This window comes from Salvelinus namaycush, chromosome 7 (genome assembly GCF_016432855.1).
Source record: "Salvelinus namaycush isolate Seneca chromosome 7, SaNama_1.0, whole genome shotgun sequence".
NCBI classification, from domain to species: domain Eukaryota; kingdom Metazoa; phylum Chordata; class Actinopteri; order Salmoniformes; family Salmonidae; genus Salvelinus; species Salvelinus namaycush.
The window spans coordinates 11809274-11823925 of record NC_052313.1 but is presented as its reverse complement, the minus strand read 5'-3'; the positions used below and the strand labels follow the sequence as shown (position 1 = coordinate 11823925).

The 14652-nt window shown below is 46.9% G+C and overlaps 1 protein-coding gene across 1 annotated transcript in view; it reads right to left on the bottom strand.

Annotated features, from left to right (window-relative positions):
* LOC120050963 (D(3) dopamine receptor-like) overlaps positions 1 to 14652 on the bottom strand; it is a 30274-nt gene that overhangs the window by 11824 nt on the left and 3798 nt on the right. The window contains exons 3-6 of the mRNA XM_038997513.1: positions 13652 to 13788; positions 9985 to 10181; positions 6988 to 7053; positions 1667 to 2036 (exon numbers count right to left, since the gene is read on the bottom strand). Coding sequence (XP_038853441.1) covers positions 1667 to 2036; positions 6988 to 7053; positions 9985 to 10181; positions 13652 to 13788 — 770 coding nt within the window. The remainder of the gene's footprint in view (positions 1 to 1666; positions 2037 to 6987; positions 7054 to 9984; positions 10182 to 13651; positions 13789 to 14652) is intronic.

Here is a 14652-nt window from a genome sequence, read left to right as displayed (position 1 = left end):
GGTCTAATTCTGCACTAGACAGGACTCGAAACACCAGAAGAAGGAATCTAATTCTGCACTAGACAGGACTCGAAACAATCAATCAAGTTTATTTTATATAGCCCTTCGTACATCAGCTAATATCTCGAAGTGCTGTACAGAAACCCAGCCTAAAACCCCAAACAGCAAGCAATGCAGGTGTAGAAGCACGGTGGCTAGGAAAAACTCCCTAGAAAGGCCAAAACCTAGGAAGAAACCTAGAGAGGAACCAGGCTATGAGGGGCGGCCAGTCCTCTTCTGGCTGTGCCGGGTGGAGATTATAACAGAACATGGCCAAGATGTTCAAAAATTTTCATAAGTGACAAGCATGGTCAAATAATAATCAGGAATAATTTTCAGTTGGCTTTTCATAGCCGATCATTAAGAGTTGAAAAACAACAGGTCTGGGACAGGTGGCGGTTCCATAACCGCAGGCAGAACAGTTGAAACTGGAATAGCAGCAAGGCCAGGCGGACTGGGGACAGCAAGGAGTCATCATGCCCGGTAGTCCTGACGTATGGTCCTAGGGCTCAGGTCCTCCGAAACACCAGAAGAAGGGATCTAATTCTGCACTAGACAGGACTAGAAACACCGGAAGAAGGGATCTAATTCTGCACTAGACAGGACTAGAAACACCGGAAGAAGGGATCTAATTCTGCACTAGACAGGGCTCGAAACACCAGAAGAAGGGATCTAATTCTGCACTAGACAGGACTCGAAACACCAGAAGAAGGGATCTAATTCTGCACTAGACAGGACTAGAAACACTGGAAGAAGGGATCTAATTCTGCACTAGACAGGACTCGAAACACCGGAAGAAGGGATCTAATTCTGCACTAGACAGGACTCGAAACACCGGAAGAAGGGATCTAATTCTGCACTAGACAGAACTCGAAACACCAGAAGAAGGGATCTAATTCTGCACTAGACAGAACTCGAAACACCAGAAGAAGGGATCTAATTCTGCACTAGACAGGACTCGAAATGCCAGTGTTTTCAACCTTTTCTGCGTTTGTGTTCCCAGTCGCTGGCAAGGTGCTGCGCAACTCTTGATTAAGTGGTGTTACAACACACCATGTCATGTTTCAGAACACCTCAGGATGAATGTTTCAGTACACCTTAAATCTGTCCCAATACCCTCAGAACCATGTGTTTCAATACTCCAGCAAAGTCAAGGTTTCGTTTCTAAGGTGGTGGCAGCTCAGTTGCCACTAGTTTTTGTGTTATAGAGCACTTCATTTTAACAGTGCACAACCATTTGACCTTTTTGTAAAAAATAAAATACATAGTCACTCACTAGATCCCTAAAGTGCATTCCATCAATGCACATCACAAGAGGTTGGTGGCACCTTAATTGGGGACAAAGGGCTCTGGGTAATTACTGCCCAGGAATGGTATCAAACATATGGTTTCCATGCCATTCCATTTGCTCCGTTCCGGCCATTATTATGAGCCGTTCTCCCCTCAGCAGCCTCACTGATGTAATGTACTTTAGGAATAGCTTAACAATTTTTTTTCTATGTTCTAAGAATTACTGGTCCATTCTCATGGTCAACATGTTCTCAAACAAATCACATGGTAGAGTTAATAGAGCTAAGTACATTATACAGATGGTGATAGGCCTAATACAAACAGTAGAGCTACTCACCAAGCACAATGGCCAGCATCTGCGTAGCCTTCTTCTCCCTGTTCTGCATGCTCCTGACTCGATGTTGTTGTTGGCCTGTCAGGGACTGGGAGTGGGGGGCGGGACGGAGTGCCGTGTGAATGCGTCCATTGGACAGCTCCTTGACCTCGCAGCTCCTCCGCACAGGAATACGCTCTTTCTCTTTGGCCACCTCTTCCTCGGCGCGGTCGTGCTCAGTGCGGCCGCAGGAGGCGTGGCTGATGCTGCAGTAGTTCTGGATGTCCACCGGGGGCAGCAGAGTGTTCTCCACAGGGGCCGTCCGGGGACGCTTACGCCGCAGACACCCTGACAGGAGGTGAGCTTTAGGGGGCCCTGCCGACTCTATACTCTCCTGAAAGGAACACAGTCAGTCACATCTGAAGGTGCTGAGCAATGCCCTTACTGTTGATCTGGTCCATAGGCAAGAATACTGCTGATTAAATCAAATCAAATTTTATTTGTCACATGCGCCAAATACAACAGGGGTAGACTTTACAGTGAAATGCTTACTTACAAGCCCTTAACCAACAATGCACTTTTAAGAAAACCCCCCAAAAAAGTAAGAGCTAAGAATAAAAAATAATTAAAGAGCAGCAGTAAAATAACAATAGTGGGGCTATATACAGGGGGTACCGGTACAGAGTCAATGTGCGGGGGCACCGGTGTCGAGGTAATATGTACATGTAGATAGAGTTATTAAAATGATTATGCAGCATAGAAGGGCGGAGGGGGGCAATGCAAATAGTCTGGGTAGCCATTTGATTAGATGTTCAGGAGTCTTATGGCTTGGGGGTAGAAGCCGTTTAGAAGCCTCTTGGGCCTAGACTTGACCCTCCGGTACCGCTTGCCATGTGGTAGTAGAGAGAACAGTCTATGACTAGGGTAGCTGGAGTCTTTGACAATTTTTAGGGCCTTCCTCTGACACCGCCTGGTATAGAGGTCCTGGATGGCAGGAAGCTTGGCGTACGCACTACCCTCTGTAGTGCCTTGCGGTCGGAGGCCGAGCAGTTGCCATACCAGGCAGTGATGCAACCCTTAGGATGCTCTCGATGGTGCAGCTGTTAAACCTTTTGAGGATCTGAGGACCCATGCCAAATCTTTTCAGTCTCCTGAGGGGGAATAGGTTTTGTCGTGCCCTCTTCACGGCTGTCTTGGTGTGCTTGGACCATGTTAGTTTGTTGGTGATGTGGACGCCAAGGAACTTGAAGCTCTCAACCTGCTCCACTACAGCCCCGTCGATGAAAATGGGTGCGTGCTCGTCCTCCTTTTCCTGTAGTCCACAATCAACTCCTTTGTCTTGATCACATTGAGGGAGAGGTTGTTGTCCTTGCACCACACGGTCAGGTCTCTGACCTCCTCCCTATAGGCTGTCTCATTGTTGTCGGTGACCCACTGTTGTGTCATCGGCAAACTTAATGATGGTGATGGAGTCGTGCCTGGCCGTGCAGTCATGAGTGAACAGGGAGTACAGGAGGGGACTGAGCACGCACACCTGAGGGGCCCCTGTGTTGAGGATCAGTGTGGCGGTTGTGTTGTTACCTACTCTTACCCCCTGGGGATGGCCCGTCAGGAAGTCCAGGATCCAGTTGCACAGCAAGGTTTTTAGTCCCAGGGTGCTTATCTTAGTGATGAGCTTTGAGGCCACTACGGTGTTGAACGCTGAGCTCTAGTCAATGAATAGCATTCTCACATAGGTGTTCCTTTTGTCCAGGTGGGAAAGGGCAGTGTGGAGTGCAATCTCTATTGCATCATCTGTGGATCTGTTGGGGCGGTATGCAAATTGGAGTGGGTCTAGGGTTTCTGGGATAAGGGTGTCGATGTGAGCCATGACCAGCCTTTCAAAGCACTTCATGGCTACAGACGTGAGTGCTACGGGTCGATAGTCATTTAGGCAGGTTACCTTAGTGTTATTGGGCACAGGGACTATGGTGGTCTGCTTGAAACATGTTAGTATTAAAGACTCAGACAGAGAGAGGTTGAAAATGTCTGTGACGACACTTGCCAGTTGGTCAGCGCATGCTCGGAGTACACGTCCTGGTAATCCGTCTGGCCCAGCGGCCTTGTGAATGTTGACCTGTTTAAAGGTCTTACTGGCTGCGGAGAGCGTGATCACACAGTCGTCCAGAACAGCTGATGCTTTCATGCATGTTTCAGTGTTACTTGCCTCGAAGCGAGCATAGAAGTTATTTAGCTCGTCTGGTAGGCTTGTGTCACTGGGCAGCTCTCGGCTGTGCTTCCCTTTGTAGTCTGTAATAGTTTGCAAGCCCTGCCACATCCGACAAGCGTCGGATCCGGTGTAGTACGATTCAATCTTAGTCCTGTATTGAAGCTTTGCCTGTTTGATGGTTTTTGTCGGAGGGCATAGCGGGATTTCTTATAAGCTTCCGGGTTAGAGTCCTGCTCATTGAAAGCGGCAGCTCTACCCTTTAGCTCAGTGCGAATGTTGCCTGTAATCCATGGCATCTGGTTGGGGTATGTACGTACAGTCACTGTGGGAACGACATCATCGATAGACTTATTGATGAAGCCATTGATTGAGGTGGTGTACTCCTCAATGCCATCGGAAGAAGTCCGGAACATATTCCCGTCTGTGCTAGCAAATTAGTCCTGTAGTTTAACTTCTTGTGGGCAGGGGCCAGCATTTTCACTTTTGGAAAAATAGTAGATTTGGATAGAAAACACTCTGAAGTTTCTAAAACTGTTTGAATCATATCTGTGAGAATAACATAACTTATGTAGCAGGCAAAACCCTGAGGACAAACCATTCAGAATTTGTTATTTTTTTGATGTCACTGTCTTTTCAATGAGTTATCTTAGAGACACCAGATTTCTAATGGACTTGCTTGCACTTCCTACCGCTTCCACTGGATGTCACCAGTCCTTGGAAATTGGTTGAGGTTATTCCTTTGTGTACTGAAGAAGTAGGGCTATAGTAAATGAGGGTCACATGAAGTACATTTTTTGAGAGAGCCACGTTACGAAAAAAGTTGCGTCAGTTTGTTTTCTTTTGTATTGGACACAGATCATCCCGTCTTCAAATTGATCGATTATTAACGTTTAAAAATACCTAACGTTGTATTACAAAATTAGTTTGAAATGTTTTGGTAAAGTTTACATGTAACTTTTGATATATTTTGTAGAGAAGTGGCGATAGTTGGAAGCTGTGTTTTTCTGGATGAAACGGTCCAAATAAATTGACATTTTGGATATATATCGACGGAATTAATCGAACAAAATGACCATTTGTGATGTTTATGGGACATATTGGAGTGCCAACAAAAGAATTTCGTCAAAGGTAAGGCATGATTTATATTTTATTTCTGCGTTTTGTGTCGTGCTTGCAGTGTTGAAATATGCTACTCTGTTTGTTTACTGTTGTGCTGTCATCAGATAATAGCATCTTATGCTTTCGCCGAAAAGCCTTTTTGAAATCTGACATGTTGGCTGGATTCACAACGAGTGTAGCTTTAATTTGGTATCTTACATGTGTGATTTAATGAAAGTCTGATTTTTATATCATGTTATTTGAATATGGCGCGCTGTATTTTCCCTGGCTATTGGCCGGTGGGACGATTGCGTCCCACCTGCCCCAGAGAGGTTAACATCTGCTTCATCTGACCACTTTTTTATAGACCAAGTGACTGGTGCTTCCTGCTTTCATTTTTGCTTGTAAGCAGGAATCAGAAGGATAGAATTATGGTCAGATTTGCCAAATGGAGGGCGAGGGAGAGCTTTGTACACGACTCTGTGTGTGGTGTAAAGGTGGTCTAGAGTTTTTTTCCCTCTGGTTGCACATTTAACATGCTGATAGAAATTTGGTAAAACTGTTTTCAGTTTCCTTGCATTAAAGTCCCTGGCCACTAGGAGCACCGCCTCTGGATGAGTATTTTCCTGTTTGCTTATGGCGGTATACAGCTCATTGAGTGCGGTTTTAGTGCCAGCATTTGTCTGTGGTGGTATGTAGACAGCTACGAAAAATACAGCTAATCATGAGATACTCTACCTGTTGTCTACAAATATACATAGGCCACTGCCCCGTGTCTTACCAGCGGCTGCTGTTCTGTCCTGCCGATAGAGTGTATAACCCAACAGCTGTATGTTATTAATGTCGTCGTTCAGCCACGACTCGGTGAAACATAAGATATTACAGTTTTTAATGTTCCGTTGGTAGGACATACGTGCTTTCAGTTCGTCCCATTTATTTTCCAGAGGTTGAACGTTGGCTAACAGTACGGATGGCAAACGCAGATTAGCCACTCGTCGCCTGATCCTCACAAGGCACCCCGATCTCTCAGGGAAATCTCAGTTTCTTTCTCCAGCAAATGACAGGGATGAGGGCCTGTTCAGGTTTTTGGATTATATCCTTCCTGACTCATTAAAGAAAAATTATTAGTCTAATTCTTGGTGAGTAATTGCTGTTCTGATGTACAGAAGCTCTTTTCATAAGAGACGGTAGCAGAAACATTACGTACAAAATAAGTTACAAACAATGCGAAAATAGGAACAAAATAGCATAGTTGGTTAAGAGTCGATAAAACGCCAGTCATCCTCTCCGGCGCCATCTTCGCCATGATCTGGTCCATAGACAACCATACTGTTGATCAGGGCCCGGTTTTCCAAAAGCATAAGTTCATAAGCATAAGATCATTTTATAGGTTCTAAGATTAACTTAGCCTTAAGATGCTTTTGGGAAACCGGCCCTGGTCCAAAGACAACCCCTTGCCTGATATTTAGATGCAGCTGTTCGCTTTCACATTTCCCCTATAATAAGGGATTGATTCAGACCTGGGACACCAGCTGACCTGACTCTCTGACATTTATTCATGATTCCACATGTGTCCTGATTTCCGCCCCACCCTGTCAGGGACCTTCCTGTTCCTCATGTTTCCGCCTGTCAGTCTAAACTTGCGTATAACAGCCGAGCCTCGGAGCACTGTTTACAGGGGGGAATTAAAGCTTGTCATTTGCTTCATTTGTGGATTGGTGTGACAAATAAAGCGGGACACCCAGAGCCTGCGAGTTTAGTGGCAGTGAGGCGAGGAGAGGAGCCCGGTATCAGAATTCAGATTTTCAGCTCCCTCACAGCCCGGGGGCTAGCACAGACTAATGACATGGACACACGCAGGCACACACACCCACACTCACACCCACACACACACACATACACGCCCACCCACACACACACGCCCACCCACCCACACACCACACACACACACACACACACACACACACACACACACACACACACACACACACACACACACACACACACACACACACACACACACACAAACTGCTCTTACCACTTTGATCCTGATGGGGGACAGGTCTCTGTTCTCCTTGGGGGACTCCTCCTGCAGACACTTCTCCTGGGAGAGAGAGATGAAGGGAGAGAGAGTGATTGAGAGAGAGATACAAATGATGACTGACTCATCCTTCAACAGGTAAACAGACATGAGGTAAGAGAGAGGGAGAGAGAGATGGGGAGAGGAGGGAGAGAGGGGTGGCAGAGAGGAAATATCACACCTGACTCACCCTTCAAAAGGTAAACAACTTCTTTCCAGCAGTCAGCACCCTCCAATCCCCCCACCCATCCATCCGAAACCCACCCAACCCACCCACCCATCCCCCCCATCCATCCACCCACCCATCCATCCATCTAGTAGCTGTTAACTAAACCGCCTGTGTCACAGGGCCCTCCAACAACTTAAACCGGATTCTCAATATCTTTGCCTGCTGTGTTGCTGATGATCTTGAGGTAAACTCTGCTTGACTCTAATAAAATTAGAAGGTGAGAAAAAAACTACATTCTTTAATACAAAAATAAACAGGGGCTCTTGTCTCCATATCAAATGTTGCTCCAGTTAGCTGGAACTAAACCCTGTTCTAACATTCCCAAACAGCACTCTACTCCGTTAGTTCCCTCATCCCAGAATTCTCCTGGAATGTGAGCTGACTAAACAACCATCCCATAATGAATATGATCCACACCTGGGGTTAAAGACTGGAAATGATCCCACAATCCGCCACTCAAATTAAGGATTTGATTTCATAACCCGCATGTCACTAATACAATCCTAGTTATTTGACTTCCCTCCAGATGGTGTTGCTTGGTTACTAAGACAATTATCTGGTAACAATTGGCACTTTTTGGAACAAAAAATTATTTAATGGACTATTTTACTGAATTCCAAATAACAAAATAGTCATTTGTTTAGAATTATCATGTAATTACCATTTGTTTGACAATGTGATTTCTAAGTACATTGAACAAAAATATAAACGCAACATAAAGTGTTGGTCCCATGTTTCATGAGCACAGAGTAATGACATGGACGCACGCAGGCCCGCCCGCAGGTGCACCTTGTGCGGGGGACAATAAAAGGCCACTTTAAAATTAGCAGGTTTGTCACACAACACAATGCCACAGATGTCTTTACTTTTGAGGGAGCTGACTGCAGGAATGTCCACCAGAGCTGTTGCCAGATAATTTAATGTTAATTTCTCTACCATAAGCTGCCTCCAACGTCGTTTTAGAGAATTTGGCAGTACGTCCAACCGGCCTCACAACCTCAGACCATGTATAACCATGCCAGCCCAGGAACGCCGCATGCGTTTTCCCAAGCCCTTTTGTGGGAGAAAACTCATTCTGATTGGCTGGGCCTGGCTCCCAAGTGGGTGGGCCTATGCCCTCCAAGGCCCACAATTGGCTGCACCCCTGCTCAGTCATGTGAAATCCATATACTAGGGTCTAATTAATTAATTTCCATTGCCTGATTTTCTGATATGAACTTATCTTGAAATTGTTGCATGTTGCATTTATATTTTTGTTAAGTATAGGTCAAAAATAGACTGTAACATAGTGTGTCCTACAATCTTTCCACCTGCTACCGTCACATCATGGACATGACCTTAGTCACCTCTAGCGTAACGTAAATGACCCTGAAACCTCTAGCGTAACGTAAATGACCCTGAAACCTCTAGTGTAACGTAAATGACCCAGAAACCTCTAGTGTAACGTAAATGACCCTGAAACCTCAAGTGTAATGTAAATGACCCTGAAACCTCTGGTGTAACGTAAATGACCCTGAAACCTCTGGCGTAACGTAAATGACCCTGAAACCTCTAACGTAATGTAAATGACCCTGAAACCTCTGGTGTAACGTAAATGACCCTGAAACCTCTGGCGTAACGTAAATGACCCTGAAACCTCTAGTGCAACGTAAATGACCCTGAAACCTCGAGTGTAACGTAAATGACCCTGAAACCTCGAGTGTAACGTAAATGACCCTGAAACCTCTAGTGCAACGTAAATGACCCTGAAACCTCTAGTGTAACGTAAATGACCCTGAAATCTTGAGTGTAACGTAAATGACCCTGAAACCTCTGGTGTAACGAAAATGACCCTGAAACCTCTAGTGTAACGTAAATGACCCTGAAATCTTGAGTGTAACGTAAATGACCCTGAAATCTTGAGTGTAACGTAAATTACCCTGAAACCTCTGGTGTAACGAAAATGACCCTGAAACCTCTAGTGTAACGTAAATGACCCTGAAACCTCAAGTGTAACGAAAATGACCCTGAAACCTCGAGTGTAACGGAAATGACCCTGAAACTGACTGATCGTGACTGCAATGATCAAAGAAACTCCCCAAGCCTACGGCTCCTCAGATCCCACCTTATCATATAACCTGAACTGAGAGGTGAATAGAACTGAGCCTGTTCAACTCTCACATCACAGATACATTCCCCTATCTACATCACATGGCGCCAGGCCACCTAGACAGCAGAGCGGAGCTCACAACAGCTCCTTGGAGAGGTTTTATCATTGTCACTCCTGTAACTACGCCAACCTAATATCTGGATAATCGCCACACTCCGTTTCCATGGCAATTGTTCACGTTTTATACAATGGCGGTGGACATTGACATCACCATGACAGATGCCACTTGTGACATTGGCTATTCATGAGTGAAATGTTGACGTGAGCTTCACATTGAGCTTGCTATCTTTTCTATAAGGAAACCCTTACATTTGACATTTTACCAGACGCTCTTATCCAGAACGACTTACAGGAGCAATTAGGGTTAAGTGCCTTGCTCAAGGGCACATTGGCAGATTTTTCACCTAGTTGGCTTGGGTATTCAAACCGGCGACCTTTCAGTTACAGGCCCAACACTCTTAACTGCTAGGCTGATGCATGCATATGTGTTTGTGTGTGTGCGTTGTATGAGAGTGAATGCACTCACTTCCATGTTCATTTGCACAGTCACTGTGGGACCATATGGCTGTGTTCTCACCGCGGAGGGCTGGGCCGAACCTGGCTGGATCTTCCCGCTGCTGGCCTGGCGGAAGGCGATCCTCTTCCTCCTCTTCCTGAGGAAGACGTAGATGCGGATGTACACCAGCAGGGTGACGATGAAGGGCAGGTAGAAGGACACCACCGACGAGTAGATGACAAAGTCAGGGTTGGAGATGGAGCACACCGTCGGGTCGTCTGAGAGAGGAAGAAGAAAACCACGGTGAGGAGAAAACCACTATGTTCAAATGACTAAACAATACACATCAACAACACGTCTCTTTTCAGCACCGCTCGTACGGCCTTCTAGCAAGATAACTGTAGTAAGTGTCATCTGTTATTGACACACTTCATTTAAAAATGTTTGATACACATTGGTAAAATGCTACCTGCTCAAACCAGGTAGCATTGACACATTTAGTTAAATCTCCACTTAAATCCATGGGTTGAGAAGCCTTCCATACTCTGAAAATTGGCCCGTTTCTATTAGTGGCATTGACCCCTTGTTGTGGAGTATGCAAATTGCATGTTAGCTCTGTGTTCATTCGGACGTGATTGAACAGTGTTTGCTCCGGATCAATAGTGCATACTTCACCACACAAGGACCCTAGGAGGGAGACTGACTGACTGAGACTGGAGCTCCTCTCCTTCCCAGCCTAGTACTACGACCAAACCCTGACTGGAGCTCCTCTCCTTCCCAACCTAGTACTACGACCAAACCCTGACTGGAGCTCCTCTCCTTCCCAGCCTAGTACTACGACCAAACCCTGACTGGAGCTCCTCTCCTTCCCAGCCTAGTACTACGACCAAACCCTGACTGGAGCTCCTCTCCTTCCCAGCCTAGTACTACGACCAAACCCTGACTGGAGCTCCTCTCCTTCCCAGCCTAGTACTACGACCAAACCCTGACTGGAGCTCCTCTCCTTCCCAACCTAGTACTACAACCAAACCCTGACTGGAGCTCCTCTCCTTCCCAGCCTAGTACTACGACCAAACCCTGACTGGAGCTCCTCTCCTTCCCAACCTAGTACTACGACCAAACCCTGACTGGAGCTCCTCTCCTTCCCAACCTAGTACTACGACCAAACCCTGACTGGAGCTCCTCTCCTTCCCAGCCTAGTACTACGACCAAACCCTGACTGGAGCTCCTCTCCTTCCCAGCCTAGTACTACAACCAAACCCTGACTGGAGCTCCTCTCCTTCCCAACCTAGTACTTCAACCAAACCCTGACTGGAGCTCCTCTCCTTCCCAGCCTAGTACTACGACCAAACCCTGACTGGAGCTCCTCTCCTTCCCAACCTAGTACTACAACCAAACCCTGACTGGAGCTCCTCTCCTTCCCAACCTAGTACTACTACCAAACCCTGACTGGAGCTCCTCTCCTTCCCAACCTAGCACTACAACCAAACCCTGACTGGAGCTCCTCTCCTTCCCAACCTAGTACTACAACCAAACCCTGACTGGAGCTCCTCTCCTTCCCAGCCTAGTACTACAACCAAACCCTGACTGGAGCTCCTCTCCTTCCCAGCCTAGTACTACAACCAAACCCTGACTGGAGCTCCTCTCCTTCCCAGCCTAGTACTACAACCAAACCCTGACTGGAGCTCCTCTCCTTCCCAGCCTAGTACTACGACCAAACCCTGACTGGAGCTCCTCTCCTTCCCAGCCTAGTACTACAACCAAACCCTGACTGGAGCTCCTCTCCTTCCCAACCTAGTACTACGACCAAACCCTGACTGGAGCTCCTCTCCTTCCCAGCCTAGTACTACAACCAAACCCTGACTGGAGCTCCTCTCCTTCCCAACCTAGTACTACGACCAAACCCTGACTGGAGCTCCTCTCCTTCCCAACCTAGTACTACAACCAAACCCTGACTGGAGCTCCTCTCCTTCCCAACCTAGTACTACGACCAAACCCTGACTGGAGCTCCTCTCCTTCCCAGCCTAGTACTACAACCAAACCCTGACTGGAGCTCCTCTCCTTCCCAACCTAGTACTACGACCAAACCCTGACTGGAGCTCCTCTCCTTCCCAGCCTAGTACTACAACCAAACCCTGACTGGAGCTCCTCTCCTTCCCAACCTAGTACTTCAACCAAACCCTGACTGGAGCTCCTCTCCTTCCCAACCTAGTACTACAACCAAACCCTGACTGGAGCTCCTCTCCTTCCCAACCTAGTACTACAACCAAACCCTGACTGGAGCTCCTCTCCTTCCCAACCTAGTACTACAACCAAACCCTGACTGGAGCTCCTCTCCTTCCCAACCTAGTACTACAACCAAACCCTGACTGGAGCTCCTCTCCTTCCCAACCTAGTACTACTACCAAACCCTGACTGGAGCTCCTCTCCTTCCCAGCCTAGTACTACAACCAAACCCTGACTGGAGCTCCTCTCCTTCCCAACCTAGTACTACTACCAAACCCTGACTGGAGCTCCTCTCCTTCCCAGCCTAGTACTAGAACCAAACCCTGACTGGAGCTCCTCTCCTTCCCAGCCTAGTACTACAACCAAACCCTGACTGGAGCTCCTCTCCTTCCCAGCCTAGTACTACAACCAAACCCTGACTGGAGCTCCTCTCCTTCCCAACCTAGTACTACAACCAAACCCTGACTGGAGCTCCACTCCTTCCCAACCTAGTACTACAACCAAACCCTGACTGGAGCTCCACTCCTTCCCAACCTAGTACTACGACCAAACCCTGACTGGAGCTCCTCTCCTTCCCAGCCTAGTACTACAACCAAACCCTGACTGGAGCTCCTCTCCTTCCCAGCCTAGTACTACAACCAAACCCTGACTGGAGCTCCTCTCCTTCCCAACCTAGTACTACAACCAAACCCTGACTGGAGCTCCTCTCCTTCCCAACCTAGTACTACAACCAAACCCTGACTGGAGCTCCTCTCCTTCCCAACCTAGTACTACAACCAAACCCTGACTGGAGCTCCTCTCCTTCCCAACCTAGTACTACAACCAAACTCTGACTGGAGCTCCTCTCCTTCCCAACCTAGTACTACAACCAAACCCTGACTGGAGCTCCTCTCCTTCCCAGCATAGTACTACAACCAAACCCTGACTGGAGCTCCTCTCCTTCCCAACCTAGTACTACAACCAAACCCTGACTGGAGCTAAGCAAGTCCCCTGTTCTGGTGTAGTTCACCTTTGGGGTCTAATATCTCACCTGTTCTTAACCTGTGAAGTCTAATATCTCACCTGGTCTTAACCTGTGAAGTCTAATATCTCACCTGTTCTTCACCTGTGAAGTCTAATATCTCACCTGTTCTGTGGTGTCTGTATAGCAGTATTGAACAGAATTCTACTTCCATTACTTAATCTTTGAAAGTGTGTCTCATCTGTTCCGTTGACTGTTGCCTATTCCAAAATCAGTCTCAATAGCCACAACGGCCTCGACATGTCCTGTAGTTGTCTAAAAGGACTGGATGGGCGAAAGCAATGTGGTGGTAACACTCCCAAGCCAACCAGAGGGTTTGGTGGCGCAGCTACCATATTATACCCATCCGATCCTTCCAGATCTATGAGGAAGTAGTACAGGGTTATAGGGCCTTGCTGGCTAGGGGTTCATTTCAAACTGGGCATCCATCTCATCTACACTGGCGTGTCTGACATGCGCAAGGGGGTGTGGGTGCGTCTCACCTGTACTCACGTGTCTCACCTGATGTGTTGAATCCGAACAGAAGGGGGCAGGAGACAGCGAAGGCCAGGATCCACACTGTCGCGATCATGGCCGAGACCCGCTTCCTGGAGCTGTGTGTGGTGTTGTAGAGGACAGGCATCACCACCGCTGTGTACCTGGACATGGATCACACAGACAATTTGTAAGAGGGAGAAGCCAAAGAAGTTGGAAAAGTTAGAGGAAGAAACAAAAGGGGGAGAAAAAAAGTTTGTAAAAGACAGAGGCCAAAAAAGTTTGATAAATTAGAAGCTAACAGAAAGAGAAGGAAGCACTAAGACTGTGATGTCAAGACCCACAATGGAACAGCAAATGAAGAGCTTTTATATTGAAACTGTTTTGTAATTACTCAATTTGACTATTCAGCAAAAACCTGTATCAACCTTGTGTTATATGCCAATAATGTGTAATGAGCATGTGCAAACAGAGAGAGTAGAGGCGGTGACAGAGAGGGAGCAGTAATTAGGGGGCAAACCGATTCAGACACTGATGAGACAACACGTTTCACTACAACCAGCTTACTGCCATCACCATTGTTTAACCACATCAACGTAATTATTCATTTTCTTCTCACGCCAAACGTAAAGGGGTGAGGAGGAAAGGGAAATGGAAAGGGGGATACCTAGTCAGTTGTACAACTGAATGCATTCAACTAAAATGTGTCTTCCACATTTAACCCAACCCTCTGAATCAGAGAGGTGCGGAGAGCTGCCTTAATCGACATCCACGACTTCGGCGCCCGGGGAACAGTGGGTTAACTGCCTTGCTCAGGGGCAGAACAACAGATTTTTACCTTGTCAGCTCAGGGATTCGATCCAGCTTACCTTTCGAGGTAGGGTAACATAGCACAAAAGCACGAGAGAAACAATCAGAGGCTAAAAATAATACTATCCCATTTTCTCTCTCTTACTCTCTCTCTCCCTCTCTTCGTGTCTTTTTGCTCATTTTCAAGCTGATCCTAGGACAGGTCAAAAAATAATGTG